Source organism: Cucurbita pepo, chromosome LG04 (genome assembly GCF_002806865.2).
Source record: "Cucurbita pepo subsp. pepo cultivar mu-cu-16 chromosome LG04, ASM280686v2, whole genome shotgun sequence".
NCBI classification, from domain to species: Eukaryota; Viridiplantae; Streptophyta; class Magnoliopsida; order Cucurbitales; family Cucurbitaceae; genus Cucurbita; species Cucurbita pepo.
The window spans coordinates 12,349,095-12,374,516 of record NC_036641.1 but is presented as its reverse complement, the minus strand read 5'-3'; the positions used below and the strand labels follow the sequence as shown (position 1 = coordinate 12,374,516).

Below are 25,422 nucleotides of genomic sequence, written 5' to 3'. Positions count from 1 at the left end.
CCATTCATTTGTGGTATGATGGAGGTAGGGATGTTCTGATATGTGCTCTAGGTGATTGATAGATTTTATCTCCCCGTTGAGCTTGTTTGATTGTGTGATTTATGTTATAATTTTCATGCAACGGTAGATACCTTTTTAAATAATATATGTGAACAGGTAGACATGATTTATATGTTAGAGAGGATTGATAGAAATATTTTCCTAATAGAGAATGCATCAAGATCACAGTTAAGATTAGGGCGCTATATCTAGTCAGTTTACATGCAGAACTAGAGGTTAGACCTATGTGCATCAAAGGATTGGTTAAGCCGAGGGCTAACCTAGAATGTCCTGTAAATGAGAAAATGGAATTTAAACCGCATGAACACCCTAAGAACCTAGTAGACCTCCACAATGTATTAACATGATTTAAGTACCCTACAGAATCACGAAACTAGTTAAGTAACTATTGAGTGTAGAGTCAGGACAGGGTTGACGCTCTAATCATGTTAAACCAGTTCTCGAAAGAAATTAGTGACTACAAGGGTAGTTAGCTCAAGACATGGACTCCTATTGAGTGTAGAAACATGCGAACCTGTAAACTAGTCTTGGTTGGACTAGGGGCTACACGAGAAGGTGTCAGCATGAGAGCCCCTATCGAGTGTAGAAACGAGTCAACGCCGACGTTGCAACTTCGTAAATCGGTGTTGGAAGAGATTAGGGACTACGCAGGTAGGTGATTTAGTATGAACACGTCTATTAAGTGTAGGAACAAGTCAAGGTCGACGCCGTGACACCGTAAACCAGTCTCAAAGAAGGATTAGGGACTACACGGATAGACAATCAATTGGAATTTCAAGACCTACACAATAGCTCAGAGCAATGTAAGAGTGAGCTCAATCTTCTTATAGACCAAAGAAAAGTCAGTGGAAATCTACTCGAAGAGGAGCCTACAAGTAGGTTGATTACTGAGTATATTTTTGTACTCACCATTCTTTCACTATCTTTTTCAGGTATCGGTCGAGGTGCGAAGGTACTCGGGAACTGCACTGTCACAGAGGAATGTCGTTCTAGAGCGTCAATCCGCTTTTATTTAATAATATTTTATAGAAAGAAGATCAAACAAGAAGATAGTCGATGAGAAGTAGATAAACAGTTGATGTCCACGTACTATGAGTTGTACGACGTCGAGTCCCTCTGACAAGAAGTTGCGATTGCCACAAGTGGATACTCCCTATGAGTGGCTAACCCAAACACTCCAGACATGTCCAAATCCTCCCCGGCAGCTCCATTAGGCAACTTCCACTCAAATTTATACACCACGTTAGCCAAAGCCATCTCAATCATTGCCATTGCAAACGCAATTCCAGGACACCCTCTTCGCCCTGCACCGAACGGGATCAACTCCAAACTCTGACCCTTAAAATCCATCGAACTCTTCATGAACCTCTCCGGTCGAAACTCCTCTGCTTCTTCCCACACCTCTGGGTCTCTTCCGATGGCCCATGCATTGATGATTACCCGAGTGCCGGGATTAATATCGTATCCCTTCACCTTAATGTATTCACTCGATTCTCTGAACAGAAGCGGGAGTGGTGGGTGTAGCCGCAACGTTTCCTTGATTATTGCCTTCAAGTAAGGCATCTTTTCTATATCCTCCTCCCCCGCATAGCCTTTCCCACCCATTATTTCCCTCATCTCACCCTTCAATTTCTTCATGCTTTCTGGGTGTTTCAACAATTCTGACATTGCCCATTCTAATGCTGCGTACGTCGAGTCTACGCCTGCTGCAAACATGTCCTGTAATCAAAATCACAACGTTGATAACTCGAGAAGAACAAATGCTGGGCCTGTTATTAGGAGTGAGTTCCACATTGCCTAATTTAGTAATGATCCATTGGTACGAGTCATTTTGGGGAAACGCAAAGCAAACCCACTAGAGTTTATACTCAAAGTGGACAACATCGTACCATTGTGGAGAATAGTTATTCCTAAAATGTTATGAGAGTCATGCTCTTAACTTCCTCACGTCAATATAATACTCATGTGTCGAACAAAGAAGTTGTGAGCCTCGAAGGTATAGTAGTGTCGAACAAAGGGTGTACTTCGTTCGAGGACTCTAAAGAAGGAGTCGAGCCTCAATTAAGAGGAGGCTATTCGAGGGCTTCAAGAGAGGCTTTATAGTGTATTTTGTTCGAGGGGATAATTTATGGAACGATCATAGGTCTATAAGTAAAGAATACATCTCCTATGAGCCGTTTTGGGGAAGCCCAAAGCAAGGCCATGAGCTTATGCTCAAAGCGGAGAATATCATACCGGTGTGGAGATTCGTAATTAGTAACCGGGCCTTACCAAGATTAAAGCTTTTATGCTCTCCATTTGAAGGGGGGAACCAGTGGAGTTCTCTACTTGGATAGAGAGTAGAATATCCACCAAGTCCTTGTGCTCTGCTCTGTTCTGTAAATGAATATGATCTTGAATCACTTCATCTAACAAAATGTCCAGCTCTTTGGCTACCCTCTTGGCTTTGGCGTCGAACCCAGTAATGCCATCGATCCAACCCAGCAATGGAACGTAGTCTCGAATGATAAAACTCGCCATTAACTCCCCAAATTGCAAGAGAAGGGACCTAAGCTTCGACCCATCTTGACCAATCCCATATTTTCTCCCAAAGGCCACCCTGCAAATCACGTCGTTGGTCAGTCCAGAGAAGAGTTCAGTGAAATTAACCGACAGTGGATTGCGTTGGATGTTGTCGATCATGGCCTTCACTTCTTGTTCTCTAACACAACAAAACGATTGGACACTGTTGTGGCTCAAAAGACGGAGCACGCCGATGCTTCTCATCCGCCTCCAATATTCACCATAAGGAGACATCGCTATATCTTTTGACCCATAAAGAAGCTTATCAGCCATGCTTGATTTGGGTCGATTGGCAAAGCTAAGGTCGTGGGTCTTCATGATATCACGAGCCAGTTGGGGAGAAGAGACCACGATGGTGGGCTTGGCGCCCAAGTGAAGGAGAAACAGAGGACCATAGCGGCGAGCATAGTTTTGGAGAGTAATATGAGGAAGGCGGCCAAGCTTCAAAAGGTGGCCGAAGATTGGATGCTTTGGCGGCGATGGCGGCGAGGCTTTTGATGAGTTTTGATTGGAAAGCAGCCATTTTTGGAGAAGGAAGATCAGGACAAGGACGCAACCACCGAACAAAATTGGATGAAGTGATGATTGAAGAAGAAGAAGAGTTTCCATTGCTCTCTCTCTCTCTCTGCTTTTGCCTGAACAGAGAGGTGGCTGCATATATAATTGTTGGATTGGATGATCAAAGACTCCTAATTTAGAGAATGATCATTAGTTTATGGTCCTGAACACTATTATATCATTACGGAGAGTTGTGTTCATCTAACACAAGGAATCAAACCAGCTTTGGAAGACAAGATATATATATAAAAAAAAATTTCTAATTTTAATCTTAAAAATCAAATAACAAGAAATAGAAAAATAAAAAAAAAAAAAGTAAAAAAATATGAATGAAAGAGTATAACCGTCACGTTAACTATAAAAATAAATTATACCCTTTATTATTATCTGTTAGTTAAATGGTATATGTTTGCTTCTTTAATAAGTTAGTTTCAAATTGTTAAGATATTTGTTTTATATATATAAACATATTAATTTTGAAACTTATTTTTGAAGGTATTTTTAAGAGTATTTTATTACTTTAACCAAAAAAAGAAATAATTAAAAGCTTACTCGGATGGAGAGAGTTGTTAGTTTTTCTTTCCTAAAAAAAGAAAAGAAAAAGAAAACTATAATTGTTATATCGTTAAAATAAAATAAATAGCACGGAAAGTGTATGCTACCGGAGGTGCGATAGGAAACGGGAGGTGGTGATAATTGTGGAGTAAAAAACGACACCGCAGCGCAAAAGGAGTGTTTGGTGATTTTAAAATTGTAAGAGGGAGAAAATAGGAATTTCAGAAGAAGCCCTAGGCGCCCTTTTTTGGAGCAGTAGCGCACAAACTCGGGGGTACCGAAGAGTTGTGGTGGTGGCAGAAATGGATAGAACGCCCATTTGAGGCTCTCTTTCGTCTTCCCATTTCTACAAGATAACGCTCCATCTCTCCTCACTCCTTCAAATCTATCCATTCCCTTCTTCCACAGTTTCTCTCTCGGATTCCTCGCTCTTCAATGGCGGCCATTTCCTTAGCTTCCGCTCCCACTTCCACTTCCTCCAAGCTCGCTTTCCCGCATCCCTCTCCTTCGCCCTTTTCCTCCAAACCCTCCTCTATCACCAAGCTTTCTTCCTCTTTCTTGAATCCTTCTTCTCTTCGCCCTCTAACCTTCACTTCTTCCTCTTCCGCCACTGTTAAACGCTCTCCTTCCTTCACTATTCGCGCCGCTCGTGGCAAATTCGAGAGGAAGAAACCCCATGTCAATATCGGCACAATTGGGCATGTCGACCATGGTAAGACCACTCTCACCGCCGCTTTAACCATGGCTTTGAGCAAAGCCCCAAAGAAATATGACGAAATTGACGCCGCACCTGAAGAGCGAGCTCGGGGTATTACGATTAACACCGCCACCGTTGAGTACGAGACTGAGAGCCGACATTACGCCCACGTTGATTGCCCTGGCCATGCTGATTACGTCAAGAACATGATTACTGGTGCTGCTCAAATGGATGGCGCAATTTTGGTTGTTTCGGGCGCTGATGGCCCAATGCCACAAACGAAGGAGCATATTTTGTTGGCTAAGCAAGTGGGTGTCCCCAATATGGTGGTGTTTCTCAACAAGAAGGATCAAGTTGATGACGAGGAGCTTCTGGAGCTTGTGGAATTGGAGATGCGTGAGTTGCTTTCGTCTTATGAATTTCCAGGTGATGATGTCCCAATTATTGCTGGTTCTGCTTTGTTAGCTTTGGAAGCTCTAATGGCTAACCCCAATATTGTTAGAGGCGAAAATGAATGGGTGGATAAAATTTTTGAACTTATGGATGCTGTTGATAGTTATATTCCCATACCCGAAAGACAAACAGATCTTCCATTTTTGCTTGCTGTTGAAGATGTGTTCTCTATTACTGGTCGTGGTACTGTGGCGACAGGGCGTGTCGAGAGGGGTACCGTTAGGGTTGGAGAGACAGTGGATATTGTAGGATTGAGGGAAACTAGAAACACAACAGTAACAGGGGTGGAGATGTTTCAGAAAATTCTTGATGAAGCTTTGGCTGGGGATAATGTAGGATTGTTGCTTAGAGGTGTTCAAAAGGCTGATATCCAGAGAGGGATGGTTTTGGCCAAGCCTGGCACCATCACCCCACACACCAAGTTTGTTGCAGTTGTGTATGTGTTGAAGAAGGAAGAGGGTGGTAGACATTCACCCTTTTTCGCCGGTTACCGACCACAATTTTACATGAGGACGACCGATGTCACCGGTAAGGTGACTTCGATTATGAATGACAAGGACGAGGAGTCAAAAATGGTTATGCCAGGAGACCGAGTGAAAATGGTTGTTGAACTGATAATGCCAGTGGCTTGTGAACAAGGAATGAGGTTTGCCATCAGAGAAGGTGGAAAGACTGTTGGAGCTGGTGTGATCCAATCTATAATCGAGTGAGTGGTAAGGAGAAACAAACTTAAATTGTGGAAAATCAACTGAAATGTTCGTTACTCCTTTAAGTTAGGCTAAATTTGAACCAACATCAATGATTTCTTTTCTTCATTTTCTGTAACTTTCTGGATTTTCAATGCCATATATTTGTAGTTTTGTTATTATCTTGTTGGTTGGCGCGGACATGTCCCGTGGCTGGACACTGTTTTTATGATGGTATAATTTGCAGATACCTTTTTGTCCCCTCTCTTGTGCTGCTTAGTTTTGTGGAGGTCTTTCAATGAAGCATCTGCATTTATGCATTCTACCATTCCTTTGTGATAGTTCTTCTTCGTTTCTCTCTGAAATGGTACCACAATGATTTGTTGTTGCCATCGTTATTGTTTGAAGGTAAAAGCATTCAGAGGTAGCTTCATTTGTAGCTCATCAATAGCATTGAAATTCTTGTTTTTTGATATTGCCATGAAGTTATTGAAGAAGGCATTAGGTTGTTGGGCTTTTGCCGATGACTCTGTTTTCATAAAAGCTATAATCTATCAATTGCTCTGCCTTCACTGAATTACAACACTGCTAGTTTGGATGTTTATGTTACTGTTTGTGGGTGTTGCACAGTGGCTTTAGGCTGGTCATACTTGCGGCAGTTAAATTGCTTGAAGGTAAAGGTGTAATTTTTGAAAGTTTTGATTACTGTTCTTATGTCTTGGTTGAGTATTCGTTTTGCTTTGTTCTCTTCTTTCAATAACTAAGCTTTTTCTGATTTTACCATTCATTGAGACGGAAGGATACGAGATTCTCAGTTCTTGTATTGGTCTCTCGCTATTCTCACAATATTCACCAGAGACACTACAGATTGTACTATAACTGAACTGAGTACAAGAAAAGAAAAAACATCTGGTATGCGTTCAACACTTTTCAACCCAAATGTGAACTTGGAAAACTTTGATCCAATTGAAACATGTTTGGAAAAACATCGTCACCTAGTTTTTGTAAGAGTCCAAGTCCATCGGTAGCAAATATTGTCTTCTTTGGGCATTTCCTTTTGGACTTCCCCTCAAAATTTTAAAACATGTATACTCAGGAGAGGTTTCCACACCCTTATCCAAGGTCCTCGCACCCTTATATGGAATTCTTCATTACCTTTTCCAACTGATGTCGGATCTTGCAATCCACCCCTTTAGGAGTCAGCGTCCTCATTGGCACACCACTTGGTGTCTTTCTTTGATACTATTGTTATCTTTGAACTTTCCTTCTTGGGTTTTCTCGTTTGGTGAGAGGTTTCCACATTCTTATAAGAAATGCTTTGTTCCCCTCTTCAACAACGGTGGATATGTTTTGTTCTCCTCTCCATCTAATGTGTAATATCAAAGTTTCACTTTCAGGAATATTTTGTCCCGGAATATCACAGCTTCACTCCCATGCTAGGTATTAAAAACGTGTACTAAGATGAAGACCAAAAACCTGTAGCTATGCCTACGAAACCTTATGACCCAAATTGGACATGAAGGGCCTATTTGGGGAATTTGGGGCCTATTTGGGGAATTTGAAGCATTTGGAGAAAACAACAAAGTTAGGTTAAAAAATATTCAAATTGGATGAAATTTATACACACTTTCACTAGAAAACACTCTGAGGGTGGTTTATTTTTCAAAGTTTTTTCATTTCTTGAGCGAACATACATGGAAAATTGATTCTTACGGGGTCTTTATCTCACAATTGTTACAATGGTTAGATACCTATGAGTAGCTTTAAAATTGATTCAAATGGATACTAAACATATCTCTCCTTTTTATTCTTCATTTTAAAAATTGTGCTAGGTTTCCATTTATCCTGGTTTACTCTTTCATACCCGATCTAAATAGTAAATCTAAATAGTAAATCTAAATAGTAAATCTAAATAGTAAATCTAAATAGTAAATCTGGGCTCTGATGTATGTATTGAAAAGAAAAAGAAAAAGAAAAAGAAAAAAAGAATATGGTTGGGTGAAAAGGGAAGGTCATGGTTGGCTTTAAACAGAAGCAGAATGGGCGGGCAGGTAAAGTCCTACTCTTCTTTCCCTTCCTCCACTTTCATTTCACTCTTCCTTCCTGTTTGTTTCTAAGTTTGATGCATTCAGACCTCGATATATATATGTATATATATATGTAATAGAAAATGACCTTTTCCAACTCTCCAATTTCAACACAAATTTTGGATCTTGTCTCTATGTTCCAACTCACTCTTCCTGCTGTTCTTCCTGTTCTTCCTCTTTCTCAGTGCGCATACACACACACACACACACACACACATCCAAACCAACACAATTCACTTCTTTCTAAAACTCTAATAAATACCAACAATTATTCAATATCATAGCTTCTATTACATGTGACATATAGATACTACAACAACAACAACAACAAGATTAAAGGACATACATAGATTTATACATATATATTGTCGGACCAGGGCGCTCGATTCCCCCTACCTTGCTTGGATGAGCTCAGGCAGCTGCTACACCAATTCTCCCCCGCCAAGCACCTCCAAATTCTTCAAACCATCCTCCATTGAGGGCTGGAAGAAGAAGAAGAAGAAGAAGAAGAAGAAGAGAAGAAGAAAAGGGCAGCGCTCCATTGCAGAGAGAGCAGAGAAGGAGAACATGAAAATGGGTTTATATAGTGAATGAAATTATTCCCGCATGCATATTGGGATTGGCTTTACAATGTTAGAGTGGGTTTAAAAGGGATGGAGGGATGGTGCCCTAAAGATGTGCCTCTATACGCCCTCCTAAAACCAATACCAACTTTCCCCTTTTTCTCTTTCTGTCGCTTCTTTCCAATTCTTTCTTGCTCTCCTTCCACGCTTTCCCTCCTCATATTTCAATCATTTCCTCCTCTCTTACTTTCACACCTCCCTCCCTAATTCGTAATCCTTCCTTTCTAATACTTCAACCTCACTGTTAGCAGATATTATTCGATTTTGTCCATTACTATAGTCGTCACCCTCATGATTTTTGAAACGCATCTGCTAGAGAGAGATTTCTATGCCCTCATCAGAAATATTTCATTCTCCTCACAATTCACCCCCTTGGGATGCCAGCTCCTCGTGCTTAGTATCTAGCTCTGACACCATTTGTAATAGTCCAAATCCACCACTAGTAGATATTGTCCGCTTTGACTCATTGCCCTCACAGTTTTAAACGCGTAAACATTTTTGTGTAGAAATCTCTCCTAAACAAACGCGTTTGCAAAACTGTGAGACTGAGGACCAAAACTGACAATATCTACACATTGGCTGGCGGATGAGTAGAGGGTACGCCCTCTTCACGTTATAAGCTTACTATTCACACATATTGGCTGAATTATGAAGAATGATAGTTGTGTCATCTCCTACAAAATGTAGGGTTTATGATCAGAATCCATTGTGTTTCCACCAAACCCTAAATCCAAAGACCAGAAGTGCGTCCAGAGCAATGGAAAAGGGACGCGTAAGAGGGGTGTCTGGCATGATGGGTAAGCATAGGCAGTGTGTTAAACCAAGCTTTGCAATGAAGTCAATGGAGGTGGAGCCTGTTCGCTGACACATGTGCTGCGTCTGCCGGCCACCAAAATTCCCCACTCACCGGAATTCCCTTATTCTTTTTCTCATTGCCTTTCTCTGTCTTTTTCACTTTTTCATCTCCCATGTTTTACCTTTCTAAGAAATTATACCAATTACGAGTTTACAATACATCAACTTTAGTTTTTTTTTTTCTTTTTTTTTTTCTTTTTTTTTTTTGAATGGGCCAATGCCGCTACGCTCTTTTGAGTTGGCATTGATATCCATTTCAAAATGGCTCGAGAACAAAGCTCTTGTGATGTATTACTAGTAAGCGTATTGATGATAACTTAGTTGGCATCCCATACTATTACCTTGTAGGATCAACAAGCTAATTTTTACCGATAGAGAATAGGAGACTAAAGAAGTATAGCATATTGATGCCCGAGACTATAACCTTATAGGATCAACAAGTTGGTTTCTACTGATAGGGAATAGGAGACTAAAAAAGTGTAACATATTGATCGAGACTGTAACCTTATAGGATCAACGAGCTAATTTCTACTTAGCATATCGTATCACGATCAAGCTCAAATATAAGCTATTTGTACCAAAAGAATTGAGCTCCACCCACTCACTCACCAGGGTAGATTTCAATTAATTTAATTTGTATTTTTTTTTGAATAAAAATAAAGATTAATTAAATACAATTTAGCCTTAAAATGTATATGAAATGAAAAATTAAAAATAAATAATAATAAATAGTGAACATACCCGAACCGACCCGACCGACCCGACAGCGATAGTGGTGAAGCCGTGCCGTTAAACCCTCAAAGAACCCCAACTCGGAGATCTTCTTCATCTGAACATCATTTGGAACGCCGATTGGAGTTTCCCTGAGCAACCATGGCGAGAAGAAAGGCAATTCTGACTTCCCTCACGCTGGCAAACTCGCTCTTTTCGACTCGGTCGAGCCATTCCCAGGTGACTCGGTTTTTGCCCTCTTCTCTTTCTCATCAATCCCGCTTTCCCCCTTTCACAACAAATCATCGTATAATGTTTTTCTCATCGAAGCCTCATTCGCTTCTCGAGCTTGTTTTGGCCAACGATTGGTCGGAAATTTTAGAAACAGAGTTAGAGACTTTAAACCCTACACTCACACACGAAACTATGGTCTATGTCTTGAAAAGACTCGATAAAGAACCCCAAAAGGCCTCGGATTTCTTCAACTGGGCCTGCGGGAAAAATGGGTCTACTCAGAGTTCTCCGATTTATAGCATTTTGCTTAGGATTTTTGTTCAAAATGAATCGATGAAGCAGTTTTGGATTACGTTGAGGGTCATGAAAGAACGGGGGTTTTACCTTGATGAGGAAACTTATTTGACCATTTTGGGAGTCTTGAAGAGGGCAAAGAAGGCCGCTGATGCCACGGCTTTGACTCATTTTTACAATCGGATGCTGCAAGAAAATGCCATGGATAGTGTGGTGCAGAAGGTGGTTAACATTGTTTTACAGTCAGAGTGGAATAATGATGTTGCTGAAAAACTTGAGGGGCTTGGTATTGTATTATCAGATAGCTTTGTAATTAGAGTGTTGAAAGAACTTAGAAATTTTCCATTGAAAGGCTTGAGCTTTTTTCATTGGGTTGGTTGTAGACCGGATTATGATCACAACACAGTTACATACAATGCAATTGCTAGGGTTTTGGGACGGGATGACTCGATTGAGGCGTTCTGGGGTTTGGTTGAAGAAATGAAGAATGCTGGTCATGAGATCGATATCGATACTTACATAAAGATCTCTAGGCAGTTTCAGAGGAGCAAGATGATGGGTGATGCTGTCAAGCTTTACGAGCTTATGATGGATGGGCCTTACAAACCCTCATTGCAGGATTGCAGTGTGCTTTTGCGGAGCATCTCTGCTAGTGATAATCCAGATTTGAGCTTAGTGTTTAGAGTGGCCAAGAAATTCGAGGCGACAGGGTACAGTCTCTCCAAAGCTGTTTACGATGGAATCCATAGGTCATTGACAAGTGCGGGAAAGTTCGATGAAGCGGAGAATATTGTAAAGTCTATGAGAAATGCAGGGTATGAACCAGACAATGTTACATACAGCCAATTGGTATTTGGACTTTGCAAGGCTAGGAGACTTGAGGAAGCCTGTGAAGTGCTGGATGAGATGGAAGCACAAGGATGCGTTCCTGATATCAAGACTTGGACCATTTTAATTCAAGGACATTGTACTGCCAACGAAGTCGACAAGGCATTAGTTTGTTTTGCAAAGATGATAGAGAAGAATTGTGATCCCGACGCCGATCTTTTGGATGTTCTAATTAGCGGTTTCCTTGGCCAGAAAAAGTTAGATGGTGCTTACCAATTGCTGATTGAGTTGGTGAATAAGGCTCATTTAAGACCATGGCAGGCAACATACAAACATCTAATCGAAAAGCTCCTTGAAGTAAGGAAACTTGAGGAAGCTATTTCTCTTCTTAGGTTAATGAAGAAACAGAACTACCCACCTTTTCCTGAACCATTTGTTCAATATATCTCCAAGTTTGGTACAGTGGAGGATGCTGCTGAATTCTTGAAGGCTCTGAGCTCCAAAGAATATCCTTCCATGTCTGCCTATCTTCATATTTTTAATTCATTTTTCAACGAAGGTAGACATTCTGAGGCCAAAGATCTGCTCTTTAAATGCCCACATCACATTCGAAAGCATAGTGAAATTTGTAAGCTCTTTGGATCTGCAGAAAGCAAAAGCACTACTCCTACTACTACTACTACTACTACTCAGTCGTCTCCCAATCCAATTGGAACTTAATCATCACGATTAACAACACATCGGACGCAGTTTCAGTTAGGCCGACGAGGATTAAGTCCACAGACTGGAGAAGTCCAAGCTCATGAATGCTTATATCTGCTCATGTAGCTGTTTTGGTTTGCAAAAAACTAGCAGGCCTGCAGTTGGTGGAGGGAAATAGTTGCCTCCTCGTCTTCGTCTTTTTCGATTCTTCCCATCAGTTTGGATCATTCACTCATCATAATTTATCTGCCTGCTGATATATCTAATTTCGTACCGCAGCAGCAAATAGCGAGTTTTTTGGTTTAGGAATGAGAATAATGACTTGTCTCTCTTCCCTTTTCTTTTGGTGCCTGTTCTTCTGTTTACATTCTTTTTGTAATCCAATGTTGCCATAAACGTGTGTTATGAATACTTCATATGCTCCTTAGCACATGATGTTAATGTATGAAGGGTTTGTCATTTTTTCTGTTCCTGTTTAGTTCATCCTATGCAAATATGCCCTGATGCTTGTTTTAGGCATAGAAATACTCTTAAATACGATGTTTTTAGCAGAAGTTCTTTGATGTTAGTGTTACGATTCCGCATGTCTAAACTGAATTTATGTGGATCTTAAGGAGAATCCTTTGGCTTAGTTTCGTCAATCATCCATGGCCATTTCTTTTGCTCTGAACAGGACCATTTCAATACTACTTACAATTGATCCCCTGTTTGTCTGGTTCAAATTGAACTAAGCAGTGTAGAGGATTCCATTAAAGAATTCCTAGTCAATAGAAATGCGAATCTCTGTGCTGTTCTTGATCCACTGAATTGAACCATCCTATACGATATATAATCAAATTCAGGATCTTTCAAGCTCCTATCTCAATTGAAATGGAGAGATTTTGATATTGAGACAAGGATTGAGAATTATGGTTGCATGGTTGATATTCCTGGTCGAGATAGCCTACTTGAAGAAGCCCATCAGTTCATTGACAGCATGTCCACTGCACCCAATGATGTTGTTTGGAGGACACTTTTGGCTTCCTCCAGAGCTCATAGAAATGTTGAAATGGCAGAAAAATCTTTGGAACACATAACTCGATTGGAGCCTGATCAGTAGAGATTACCTTTTCTGTCAAATCAAATACTTATACTTATTTGGTCACTGTGAGATCCTACATCGGATGGAGAGGAGAACGAAACATTTTTTATAAAAGTGTGGAAACTTCTCTCTAGTATACGGGTTTTAAAACCACAAGGCTGACAACGATGCAGAGAGAGAGAGAGTAATAAAAGAGTAACAAAGAGTGTGGGAGGCGTAAACTAATGAAAGTCGGATGGAAGGAAGGAAGAACTCATCCGGTTCTTCGTGCGTGTGTTTCGCTTCCTTCAACCCTTTTCATTTCTTTTATATTTACTTTCATTCACTCTCATTCTTCACACCAAATTTTTAATGCCTTTTTTCTTTTCTCATAAAATGACTCACTAAGCTTTACTTACCTCTTCAAATTTCCTATTCTATTTATTAATATTAAATATTATGTTTCTTTGTATCTCAATTTTTCAATTTTTGGACTATGCTTTCTCCTCCAATATCAGTCTTATGCCTCAAAATCTATTAAATTAAATATATAATTTCATTTTTACTTTTCACATTAATTTTTTATTCAACATTCTAAGAAATTTTTTTTTTTATTCAGCGTTCTACAAAATTTATATTTTGAAACATCTATAAAAGAATCTTATATAGAAACATGTACAATCAAATCTTAGACTAGCATTTTCTGAAGGCTGCTACAAAGTGACTATATGGCTCAATCTACCACCACTATCAAATAAAGTAAAATTCCCCCAATTTCTCTCTCCGGACAAAATCAAAAACCATTCTTTTTCTTCCATGATTGTTGAGATTAAACAGAAACAGAGAGTGAATCGATCTCCATCGACCGAACCACGGCGACGAAGCTGAGGACGGCGGCGAAAGCAACAGCAACAAGCCCTCTTTCTTTAACCAACACGGCGCCCAAGTACATGGCTACATCAGCGGTGATCTGTCTCCCCTGTTTCACCAAAACCCGCCGTCGGTTTCCTGCGAACGCCAACAGCACCAACACCGTGATCCACGCCACCATGGTGGCTCTCGCGGCCACCACCGCCACTCCGGCAACCACTAGCAACCCCACAATTGGAACCCATCGCCCCATCAAATCAAAATTAAGAACGACAATACACGAACCTGAAAGCAACAGAAATATCCCCGACAGCAAAACTGCCTCCGTCACCGGAGTCGACATTCTTCTGCGCTTTGCGTTACAGAGCAATCTGATGAGAGTATGTGCTTTTTATGCAAACTTTCCGTTTGTTATTTGTTTTTATATATGAATTATTATGACAACTCAAATGGATATTAATTGAATCTTGGATTTTGATTGATTATTTCAAAGTTGCTTCAAGATTGGTGCTTGGGAAAGGAATTGGCAGCCATGTGCTGCACATGGGGAGGTGCTCGACCTCATTATGTGGGGGCCAATATATCTTTTCAAGGTACAAAATTAATTTCTGCCTTCAATTCATAAAATATTGCAATTTATAGTACATGATATTTTTATTTCAGCGATTTTTTTTTTTTTTTTTTCTTTAAAATATTCTTATAAAACTAATATTTAGTGAAAATTGAATACACACTTATTTTGACGAAATTAAAATTTACGATTAAATTTGATATAAACCCCTAAAATTAGGGATATAAGATGCTTTATAATAAGGTTGCTACTTGATAATTTGCTTTAATTGAAGTAGTAAGTCAACTGCTAATTGCATAATTTGGGGACTACTCTCTGCATGTGCCCACATATTATTAATATAAATTTCATTTTTTTTTTCTCTTTATGTCCTAAAGTTTTATATTAATGAAATCATATATTTATTGATTGTGACTAATTAGTGTTGCTAACTAGTATAACACAACTTAAATGGATAAATGATAGGAAAGTAAGTAAGTTGATCTGATCTAATAAAGAAGATCAAGTTGTTTAACGCTCAAGACATTTGTACAAATCAGCACTCAATTCTCATCTGAGAGGAAGGCTTGAGCCATACAATAGTCTTTCCTTTGCTTTGCTTGCCTGATGGAAGAAGCTTTATATATGAGTAAATACAGAAAAATAAATTTTAAAAATTAAAAAAAAAAAAAAAAAAAAAAAAAAAGAAAAAAGGAAAATAGGAAGGAAGTATGAAGGACCTGGTCCTCCCAGTTTGTGTTAAAAGTAATGAACAAAAGCAGAATGGATTGTAGACAACTTCCACATGTAATTCCCATCCATAGTCCCTGTCATTATCCATAATATCAAACTTTCTCTTTCTTTTATTTGTTACTTTTTAAAATCTTAATTTTCAACCAAATTCAAACGAGAGGTTAATAATAACTATAATTATTTTAAGGTAATTAATAATTAGAGAAAGAAAATAAGAAATAGTAATATATATACCTTCCCTCCAAAATGCAACAGAAAAGTGAAGATTATAGCGCAAGGTAACCCAAGTAGGTAATATGCTCCAAGGTTCACCCATGCCCCTATCTTCTGCCATCCACATCCTCTAGCTATCCCTGAATACCCATACCCATTTATTAATAACAAATTACACCCAATATCTCTTACTAACTAGGTACCACAAATACAAAAAAATAATGTATTTGTAGCACCTAGTTAATATATAGAAAAAACTGACGTGTCATATAATAAATACGAAAGTCAGATAAAGAATTTTAGAAAAAATTTCGGGAATCATATCGTACCTGAAAGGACGCCTTGGATGGCATCCATAAAGTTGGAAGTGGCAAGTATTGGCATTATCATACTCAAATATTTCACCACCTCTGCTTCATTGGTGAACACATAACCCCATTTCGTTCCTCAAAGCAATTAGTAAAATTCCTAATGCCATTCCTTCGGCGACCCCAAAAACCACCACTACCTTAGCTGCTAGCCTAGCTGCCGTTGCCTTCCCTGCCCCTAACTCATTCGACACTCTTGTGCTTCATTCATAACAGCAACATTACAGTTTCAGTTATATCATACTATAAATTTAGTCTCCAAAACTTAAAGTTTGTATCTATTTGGTCTCCAAATTTTAAAAAAAAAATTCATAAATTTTCAATTCAAATTTATAAACATGTAATTTATACCTCACTACACTGCCGAAGCCATAGGTGATTCTGAAAACCAGCGAACTTGTGCTCAAGCTGCAACCAAATCATTTCACTCATAATAATTATAAGTCTACTTGATCATTGTGCTTACGCAATATGTTGACTACATTATCTAAGAATAACTGAGCTCAAAATTAACTTACAAAATGATGCTTTATTTGATAAACCAAGTGTTTAGTCGGTACATACAAAATTAAAAGTTTTAAACTAGCAAATATAATAGACCCAACCTGATCGACAGCATCGACGTTTCCAACTCCGGATTGGGAAGAAGCCCGGACATGAGAACTAAAAACTCGTACGACCAGTACTCCAAGCTGCCATTCATGAATTAAACAATATTATATCATGAAGTTTGGAAATGTTTATGTATGAACGATTAAAGAGTGTTCGAGTTGCAAACGATAAATAAGTTGGGAGATACCGACCGGATCAGTTACTTTACTCACCATACCATGAGTGAAGAAGGAATCGCCAAAGCCAAGAAGCCAACCAAATTCTTGATTCCATCTATGGAGAAGCCAGTCCAAGTCTTCTGACATTGAGGAGAAAACTTGATGTACAGACCCAAAACCAGCACATTGATCCAGTAAGTTATGGCAGAGGACAAAGCAGCTCCTCTGATGCCAAATCCAAATCCAAAAACCAAACCCCAACAAACAAAAAGATGGATCAAACTGGAGGCTCCGGTGGCAATCAGCAGTGGAGAAGTTAGATTTTGAGTCTGTAAGAATCTAAGTTGGCACTGAAGAAGGCCATAAGGGATGATGCTGGGGATTAGCCACTTGCCATAGATTCCAGCTTGCTCTGAAATGAGTGGGTCTTGTTTGAGAAGGGTGAAGATTTGTTGGATTGATGCCCACAAAAGGGCTATGGGAATGCAGATAATTGAAATGACTACCATGGCTCTTTGCATGTGGATCCCAAGCATGTGATATTGTTTTGCTCCATAGGCTTGTCCACATAGTGTCTCTAATGCACTGCCCATTCCTAGCTACAAAAATGTGAAATAAAGAAACAAAATTTTGTTGATTGTGAGAGTATTGATTGAACATTGGATTTCCATATGTTAATTCAAACCTAAAATGAAGAGGAGTTGAAAAGAAAACAATTGGCAATGGTTGGCAGTACAAGAAGGGAAGATGAAAGGAAGATAAGCAGCATACCAAGAGACTAAAGCCAGTGACTCCAGCAAAAGAGAATGCCATTGAAGCACCAGAGAGTTGCAGCTCTCCAAGATGGCCAATGAACATGATCGATATCAGCTGCAAACTATACTGCAAAAAGCTCACCAAAACCAGAGGACCCGCCAGCCCTATCTGCTTCCTTATCTCAGTCATCACCTCCTCCCATCCCTCTCCATTATCCAACCCCTTCAAATCCCTCTCACACTCTGAAACCAAATGCGCTTCATCGAGCTTAAGCAACTGTGTGTTGAAATCTGCATCCATCAAGATTAAGCAGGCAGCAGACAGAAGTGTCAATTTCCAAAGAATGCAAAAGAATAAGCAAATAGGGCCACAAGAACACAATCCCAAGGCACTGCCTTTTAAATTGAAATCATGTCAGGTAGTTGCCAGTTTTAAATTAATAAGCAAAAAGGGCCACATGAACACCGAGGGGGATTAGTTTAATATAGAGAAGTAAACGCAATCACCACGTCATAAATAGCAATTGTTTATAGTGACAAACATGAAGATGGGTTGCGTGAGGAGGCAGAAGCTTCATTTATTTGACACTAATAAACTATAATAAAAGTTGAGTGAAGGAGACTTATCTGAGAAATGAACAGTAGAATCTCAGTAGCATTCACTTGGCGATATGCATGCAGTCGCAATGTGAAGCCTTGGATTGCAGGACAACGCAGTAAAGAAAAGGCTGAATTGTTTCATTTCGGTGGCAGTCCAATTTTGAAACGCAGACAGACTTGAGTGTTCAAAATTTCACGCCTCTGTTTTGAACACAGCCGACAATATGATTAACCTTTAAATCACTCCAACCAGGATCAAGAAGCCTTCGAATCAATCACTCACATTTTACACCTAACTAAAAGTAGTTCATTTCTTTTATTTATTGGAAAGGCCAACCAAAGCAGGATCCGCTACAATGGATCTAATTATGAATGAAATCAACGTTTCCCTGTAGTTTATACACATACAAGATCTCTCTAGATTACACAAAAGTCAATCTGTGTTCAAACGTGACAAAGTGATCAAGAATATGTATATATACATGAAACTATCAAAAGACTAAAAAGTATATGTTTTCTTCTCTTCTTTCTTTATCCTTTACACGTACATATATTTCATACATGATGTGATAGTAATGTTAGAAATGAATAGCCAAAGATAATCGATGGCTTCAAAGTGTAAGGAAAAGAAGTTGATTTAAACTAAATATCGGAGTGAAAGAGAGTCATTCAGGTCAAACTGGATGGGAAAATATGGTTATTAGTAAGGAGAAATGTACAATACGGCCAGTAATGAACCGGGGAGAAATGTAAGTAACCCAGCAAATTTCCCTCACTGTTCAATTGCCGTAGACACGCTACAAAAACACACAATAGCAAACTCATCCAAGCTTCAAACTCCAACAAAAATTGCTTATAATTGTGGCTTGTTATGAGTTCTCATGACATTATAAAGAATCTACTGAACCTGATCGAGGCCTATCATCAAGGACCCAAAATCAGTGTGGGGTGAAGGAAGCAAGGCCGTGATAGGTAAGAGGTGTAAGGATTGTAAAAATGGGTGTAAGAGCTCCATCACATTATAGCTGCTGATCAAGAAAAGGGTCTTTCGGACTTTTAGGAGATCCAACAATTCCAGACACGGTTTCTGTAACCCCAGAAACGTACGTCTTCACCCAAGAAGTGCTTCGAGTCAGCCATCCAGTCTGTCCTTGTTCTTCCACTGCAAGAGTTCTTTTGCTATCTTCCTCCTCAAGAATTTCTAGCCACCTCTTGGACATGAATGTCCTCACAGCATCCGGTCCTTTGTTTACGACTTCCATGGGTGGAGTTTCAAGAGGATTTTGCTCCAAGTTTAGTTTCTTTAAATTCTCAAGATGGCCAAATGTATCGGGTAGAGAGTGAATCTGGTTATTGCTAAGATCAAGTTCCCTAAGGCTGGATAAATCACCGAAGGTCTGTGGAAGTTCATTAAGGTCAGTAAAGTTACTGCTTAGGTTGAGATACTCGAGTTCAGTCAATTTCCCAATTGCCTGAGGAAGGCCATGAAGCTCGTTGAAATGAGCATCCAGGTAACGCAAAGAGCTCATACCACAAACAGAAGAGGGAAGTGAACGTATTTTGTTTAACTGGATAGCAAGCTTCTGCAAATTCACTAGTTCATGGCCAATATTTGTTGGCAAGTACGTTAGACTGTTGAAGCTCACATCTAACTCCACCAATGACCTACGGATTCAAGACGCAATAATAGAAGTCTTAACTTTGCAGCAGAGAATTCATAATAAAATCGCTGAATATATTTTTAAAAACGTGTGAAATGCGGGTACTGTAGAGTCATGGAGAAATGCTAGAAAGATGACTTTTTGTTCAAAAACATGTAAAGTGAGGGATTTAAACGCTCTTGATCAAAGGAAGCAATTGATCTATGATCATATTGGCAAAATGATAGAAAGATGTTATTTCTTGCGTAGGTAAAATCTTGTACCTGCACTGGCATATTGTGTCAGGAAGGGCGTGCAACTTGTTCCCGGAGACATTCAGGAGTCTCAGCTTTTGCAATAAGCCAATTGAGTCAGGCAATGTACCCAGAAGATTGGATGAGGCATTCATCTCTTCTAGATTTTCTAAGCCGGATATCGAATCAGGGATAATCTGCAGTAGTTGTAAATGCAAGTGAAGAAGTAAAAAATATAATTGAAGAAACAAATCATACAAATAAATATTCGTGCATCTTCAATTTTTAATATGGCCAACTCAAATCCAAGTCCAATACTGACAGACCTGTGAAAAGCACATGCTAAGCATAGCAATGGAAGTTGAGAAGAGTATTATACAAAAAGCAAAAATAGCCCAACCACATATTTAAGATGCGAAGCATTAATAACTCAAATATTGATCTAACCTATACTTCAGGACAATCTCCTGCCATCTGCACCAATTATTTATAGACTTCTCTCCATAGATTTCAAATCATCATCATAGCAATGATGAATAATAAGACCATGCATAGTTTTCAAGTTGTTAAAAGTCCCTAGTAGACTTCTTGAGAATATAATCTTTCTACCAAAGACCACCGTTCTTACATAGCGTTGTCCGTTGGATTCTATGCATCTTGGCATAAACCACCCATATCCAGCCCCCATTTTTTACAAGAGTGCTCTAAATGCCCTATAACTAGAGGACCATGACAAAGGGGAAAGAAATTCTTGGTCCTTAACATCCCAGTGTAAATTTCGATTGAAGGGCCTGCTAAAAGCACCATTGTACTAGGATCTAAATGGCCATCATTGACAGTAAAAGAATTTACAATCAGCAGAACTTCAATGGAATGGCCCCCATCCATCTATCCCATCTCCAAACAGGAAGAAAATGATATCCTCAATATATTGAAATGTTAAACCAAGAGTCTAATAAGTGATTCAGATATCAACCTTAAGCACATCATTATTACAAAAGCAAACAACACTGAGGAGCTAAAAACCAGCCTTGAAACATACTGCACACAAGTCGATGTTAACGAAGACTTCTCAAACAGTCGGAACGATAAGCCATAGTTAAACCAATCGCGTGTTTCTAACAAAGATTCTAATCGTCATATAATCTACAAAAGCCCCTATACTCATATGAACTAATGAAGCCTTCAATTCAACATACTTTCACACACAAATGGTTCATTTCAAGAGCAGGAATTCATTATCGGTCGCTAGTATAATCTGTCACAGTGTGGTGATGATTCGACTACAGATGCAAAGAACAAGGCATTGAATGCAGTAAGCTAACCTTGAGTTGATTGCAGGAAATATCAAGCACAACCAATCCCCGAATACGTCCAAATTCTTCAGGCAAGAACCGCAAACGTCGGCCAGAGAGACTAACTCGATCAATTTGCTTCTCATTTGCCTCCTGAAGAATCCTCGCAACATCCTCATTGACCTCCTCGTTGACTGGATCCAAGCGTTGTTCCTCCGGCAGCTTTCTCTCCGCAGACTCGTAAATCTTCACCAACCTCTCCTCAGCTTCCTTCAACATCTTCTCATACGCCTCGTGCATCGCATCCAATTGCACAATCGCCTTATACACCTGCTTCTCTTTATCCGCCGCCTCCCGGCACTCGTTCTCTTGCTGAGGAAGATGAGCCCTCCACTCGAGCAACTCCACATCCGCCGGCCTAGACGAAAGCACGATTTCCTGGAGCTTAGCAGACAACTTGGATTCTACATCAGCAAGCTTAGCCTTAGCAGTATCGACAGCCTCATGGTCAGGTCTCTCCCCAAGGTTTTTGAGGACGGATCGGGTCTTAGCGACATCAGATATAGCGCTGGTCATAGAAGCCAATAACTTAGGGTCCGATAAATGAGGCATGTGATCAACGATTCGGGGGGAGGACGAGGAAGGATGGGGGGAATGATGCGGAGCGTTGCGGGACATGGGAGATGCAGGCTGTTCGATGTCGGTTTCGGTGCGCGGCGATCGAGGGCTGAGAGAGGGGATTCGGGCCAGGACATAGGAAAGGATGGGGAAACGTTTGGGGTTGGGATCCATCGCCATGGTGAGTGATCGAAGAACAATTGATCGGAGCAGAATAAGAAAGAGAGTAAGAAGAAGAATAAGAAGAAGAATAAGAAAAAGAAGAACAGAAACTGGAGGGAGCGGAGATATTACACTCAGCTCGCCGAAACCTTCACACCCGGATTCATCCACGTCATCCAAGTTCGTTACAACTGTAACAGCGGGTAATAATAAATTTCCCCATTATCGAGTTATTGATAATTATTAATTTAAAACAAAATTTGACCATTTCTTTCATCGTTAACGCGTCCGTTGCTAATCCTTTCGCGTAAGATATACCGTTATAGATTAGAGGAATTATGGATTTTTATTTATTTTTTATTTGTTTGCTCTATTAATTATACAAATAATAAACACTAAACACTATATATCAAAAAGTAGAGTATGGTTTCTAAATTTTGATAACCATGTTGTATTATAACTTAAACATTAGGTTATATATGATTAACTTTATTGTTGTCAAATTATTTATCTGTTAAGAATGAGAAACATAAGTGAGATACTATTAGGAAGGAAAAACTGAGATACTGTTAAAAATAAAAAACAGAATTGAGATAATGCTAAGAATGAGATCTACTTACTTACTGAGATCTACATTAATTTGTTAATTGGTTGTTACCAACAAAATAACCAAGTTACCATCAAAATAGGAAAAAAATTAATATTTAAAATATATAACTAACTAAATATTGAAAATAAGATAAAATATATATGGTTAATCAAATCGTAAACTAAATATTGTTAATCAAATCTTAATATAAAATATTCCACTAACTAAATTTTGAAAATAAGATAAAATATATTGTTAATCAAATCCTAACCTAAAATATATATTTATAATCACATTCTAATATAAAATATACAACTAACTAAATTTTGAAAAAAAATATATTAACAGACTATTATATCTAAAATTTATACTATAATTAATTTTTATAATATATTTTTTAAATTTTATATCTAAATATAGATCACAAAAAGATTTATCATTTTTATAATATATTTTTTAAAATTTATATCTACCTTAATAGATCACAAAAAGATTTATCGATTGAAATGCACATCAAATGAATATGGCTGTTAAGTTTAATTAGTTGAATGAAAAGTTGAGTATATTTGAATTGTTATTAATTAAAAGCATTTTCGGAGAGTTCCATTATAAAATTCCAATAATTTTGGTGATTAAATTATTCAGAAGCCTCTCGGAGTGTATGAAATCATGAACCAACTTTTCGTGTTCTTTGAAGCCAAGTTTGACAAAATTTCATTGACCCCTCCGAATATGGGTCGACTCGGCACTGGTCGTATTAAAATAATTACACCTTAAAAAAGGAAAAAAAAGGGCATTTCCGTCAAATGACTCCCAAAGCCATCCCCCTTCCTTCGTCCTTGTGATGCCAACTAATATATGGCCAACCACAGCGCAACTGACTCTTCTTATTTCTCTCCAAATTAAATTCATGACCCCACTTTACCCTCCTGCCTTTCTTTCTTTTAACAAATTTTTTCAATTAATTTTCAACGCCCGCCGGGTAACCGGAACCGCGACGGAGATTGAGATTTGAGAATACGAACTCCTTTCGAAAAACTATCTGATGGATTAATCAATTTTCTTTTCAAGCAAACAATTAATGAATTCGAAAGCTTTTTAAAACTATGTTCCAATAATCAACCAATCACAAATCAAAACTAAAAACTATTTTGTTCTGTTTTCGCTTCTGTTTTCTCTTTTGTCATCATCTACCTAGGGTTTGTGCTTTATATGGAGTCTTCGCCTCGAGTTTAGGGATTTTGTATCAGTGCCAGTGAGCGCATGAGTACAGAGACCTAGGGCTCCCATGGCAACAATTTCTTCCATGGCAATTACGCTGTCCGACGAAGTATTTAGTTGGAGGCGAGGGGATCCGACGGATGTATCTGTACGAAGGAGAAGAGATCCGATCGTTGATTGCGTATTGTGGCGAGCTCGGAAGCGAATCCGCGCTGTAGCAGGGAGAATTAGGAAGATTGAAGTACACGCTCGACGGAGGAGAAACTTTTTTCAGAGATTTTGGAGGCGCAAGAATGGCTCTGATTTTAAGAGGATGCAACAACGACGAAGAAGCACGATCGTATTCCTCGACGATATTGGCCAAATCCTCGTCGGATCTAACGGTAATCAACGTTTCCAAGTCTCCGCCTGGCAATTGGCACTTCAACGTAACGGAAGAACCACAGAATTCTACAAGCTTCACCATTAACTCTGCAAAACGGAATTAAGAAAAAAACGAAATACATAAACACCTAGAGAAGAGAAACAAATTNTGAATTAATCAAGCTCTGTTGGTGGAAAGGGAAACGTAACCGAGGAGAGGTCAGGAGAAGAAGAAAAGGAGAGCGGGATGAAGACGAAGAAGAATGTGGGGGAACAGGACTTCTCTTTGCAAACCTAAGGCAGTGATTTTGCCGAGTATTTAAAGGGCCAGAGGAGGTGGACTCTAGTGGGACCCGCAAAGCCCAGTCCAAAATACGAATATTCATTTCAAAATTCGAAGTCCACGTGTCGATCATACATTGGTCCACTGGGGTAAGTAAGCCCTCGTTTTCAGGCTTGAAATTTGGGTGAAGGTTCTCTTCTTATTATGCAACGTCTTTTTTCCTTTTTAATTTCCCCCCCTTTTTACTCTTTCCTATTTTCATACTAATTTTAATTCTGTTTTTAAAAAATCAAAAGTACATATATTTTTATCAATCAGATTCCTTTTTCAAAATTAAATCAGAATTAGTTGCTAATTATATTATTTAAGTGAAATGTCACATTTGCCCCCGAGCTCACCATGAAACGTAAGCACGGTATAAAAAGAATTATGTAATTTTACGATTTAATTTAAAGGGCAAAATTCAAACCCCAAACATGCAACATGCCACCGGGGCCTACTTCAAACTGTTCTTTATACAAAATCACGAAAATATTGATTTTTTTTCCTTTTTTGTTGCAGATAAATAATCCAATCTTTAAATCATAAATTATAATTCAACTTTTTATTAAAAATAAAAATAAATAATATGATTCGAGGAAGTCTAGATTATTTGATTTTAAATTTTAAATTCAATTAATGGAATATTATTTATAGATTATAAACATTCAACTGTCAAAATTGGGATTTTGTGAAGGAATTGATTCGAAATCTGTAAGATATATGGAAAGTGGTGAGAGAAGAGAATAATCAAAATTAACGTAACTAAGTTTGTTTAATAGGACAAAGTAATATAATTAAAGCTGCTTTTTTTAGTTAATATATTAAATTAAAGAGGAAAAGAAATAAAGTGAAGGACTAATCGATATTTCACGTAATTCCATCCACGTGGCACTCATGTAATGGTGCTGCGTTGTCAAACACTCTTTTGTTTTTTCCTTCTTGGTTAAATTAATCCATATATTTCAAATAAATAATAAATATTATTTACATTAGTCTTAACTAACATGTACGGGCTTTTTCCTATGAGGAGGATAGGGACGTTAACTGGCTCGAGAACCGACTATCCCGAACTACCCAATTTAGACCATAAATTTTAGGTTGGATTACCTTT

General features: G+C 38.7%; 6 protein-coding genes and 1 pseudogene across 6 annotated transcripts; 2 read left to right on the top strand and 5 right to left on the bottom strand.

Moving 5' to 3' along the window:
* Nucleotides 1-1,029: 1,029 nt before the first annotated feature.
* Nucleotides 1,030-3,278, bottom strand: LOC111793203 (cytochrome P450 71A6-like). Its single transcript, XM_023674980.1, has 2 exons — nt 2,332-3,278; nt 1,030-1,779 (listed from the first exon to the last, which is right to left on the bottom strand). Exons 1-2 carry the CDS (start codon nt 3,229-3,231, stop codon nt 1,150-1,152), a joined length of 1,530 nt encoding a protein of 509 aa, XP_023530748.1. The 5' UTR covers nt 3,232-3,278; the 3' UTR covers nt 1,030-1,149.
* Nucleotides 3,279-4,010: 732 nt separating this feature from the next.
* Nucleotides 4,011-5,891, top strand: LOC111793205 (elongation factor Tu, chloroplastic-like). Its single transcript, XM_023674982.1, has one exon. The coding sequence runs from the start codon at nt 4,171-4,173 to the stop codon at nt 5,593-5,595; it is 1,425 nt and encodes a 474-aa protein (XP_023530750.1). The 5' UTR covers nt 4,011-4,170; the 3' UTR covers nt 5,596-5,891.
* A 4,080-nt stretch (nt 5,892-9,971) lies between these two features.
* On the top strand, nt 9,972-12,375 carry LOC111793200 (pentatricopeptide repeat-containing protein At3g48250, chloroplastic). Its single transcript, XM_023674978.1, has one exon. It carries the CDS (start codon nt 10,010-10,012, stop codon nt 11,921-11,923), a length of 1,914 nt encoding a protein of 637 aa, XP_023530746.1. The 5' UTR covers nt 9,972-10,009; the 3' UTR covers nt 11,924-12,375.
* A 1,264-nt stretch (nt 12,376-13,639) lies between these two features.
* LOC111793221 lies at nt 13,640-14,214 on the bottom strand. Its single transcript, XM_023675003.1, has one exon. It carries the CDS (start codon nt 14,176-14,178, stop codon nt 13,795-13,797), a length of 384 nt encoding a protein of 127 aa, XP_023530771.1. The 5' UTR covers nt 14,179-14,214; the 3' UTR covers nt 13,640-13,794.
* A 315-nt stretch (nt 14,215-14,529) lies between these two features.
* On the bottom strand, nt 14,530-18,034 carry LOC111793204 (annotated as a pseudogene).
* A 427-nt stretch (nt 18,035-18,461) lies between these two features.
* On the bottom strand, nt 18,462-21,940 carry LOC111793202 (plant intracellular Ras-group-related LRR protein 9-like). The gene is made up of 3 exons (XM_023674979.1): nt 21,064-21,940; nt 19,769-19,935; nt 18,462-19,509 (listed from the first exon to the last, which is right to left on the bottom strand). The coding sequence occupies exons 1-3, from the start codon at nt 21,829-21,831 to the stop codon at nt 18,864-18,866; spliced, it is 1,581 nt and encodes a 526-aa protein (XP_023530747.1). The 5' UTR covers nt 21,832-21,940; the 3' UTR covers nt 18,462-18,863.
* Nucleotides 21,941-23,648: 1,708 nt separating this feature from the next.
* LOC111793377 lies at nt 23,649-24,089 on the bottom strand. The gene has a single exon (XM_023675219.1). The coding sequence runs from the start codon at nt 24,087-24,089 to the stop codon at nt 23,649-23,651; it is 441 nt and encodes a 146-aa protein (XP_023530987.1).
* Nucleotides 24,090-25,422: the final 1,333 nt, after the last annotated feature.

Excerpts from the sequence above, each read along its gene's own strand:
- LOC111793200 (XM_023674978.1), top strand. The coding sequence starts at position 10,010 with ATGGCGAGAAGAAAGGCAATTCTGACTTCCCTCACGCTGGCAAACTCG.
- LOC111793203 (XM_023674980.1), bottom strand. The coding sequence starts at position 3,231 with ATGGAAACTCTTCTTCTTCTTCAATCATCACTTCATCCAATTTTGTTC. Across the intron at positions 1,780-2,331 it reads GCATAAAAGCTTTAATCTTG|GACATGTTTGCAGCAGGCGT; the intron begins GTAAGGCCCGGT and ends TTTTGATTACAG.
- LOC111793202 (XM_023674979.1), bottom strand. The coding sequence starts at position 21,831 with ATGGCGATGGATCCCAACCCCAAACGTTTCCCCATCCTTTCCTATGTC. Across the intron at positions 19,936-21,063 it reads TTTCCTGCAATCAACTCAAG|ATTATCCCTGATTCGATATC; the intron begins GTTAGCTTACTG and ends CAACTACTGCAG. Across the intron at positions 19,510-19,768 it reads GACACAATATGCCAGTGCAG|GTCATTGGTGGAGTTAGATG; the intron begins GTACAAGATTTT and ends TTGAATCCGTAG.
- LOC111793221 (XM_023675003.1), bottom strand. The coding sequence starts at position 14,178 with ATGTCGACTCCGGTGACGGAGGCAGTTTTGCTGTCGGGGATATTTCTG.
- LOC111793205 (XM_023674982.1), top strand. The coding sequence starts at position 4,171 with ATGGCGGCCATTTCCTTAGCTTCCGCTCCCACTTCCACTTCCTCCAAG.
- LOC111793377 (XM_023675219.1), bottom strand. The coding sequence starts at position 24,089 with ATGGTGAAGCTTGTAGAATTCTGTGGTTCTTCCGTTACGTTGAAGTGC.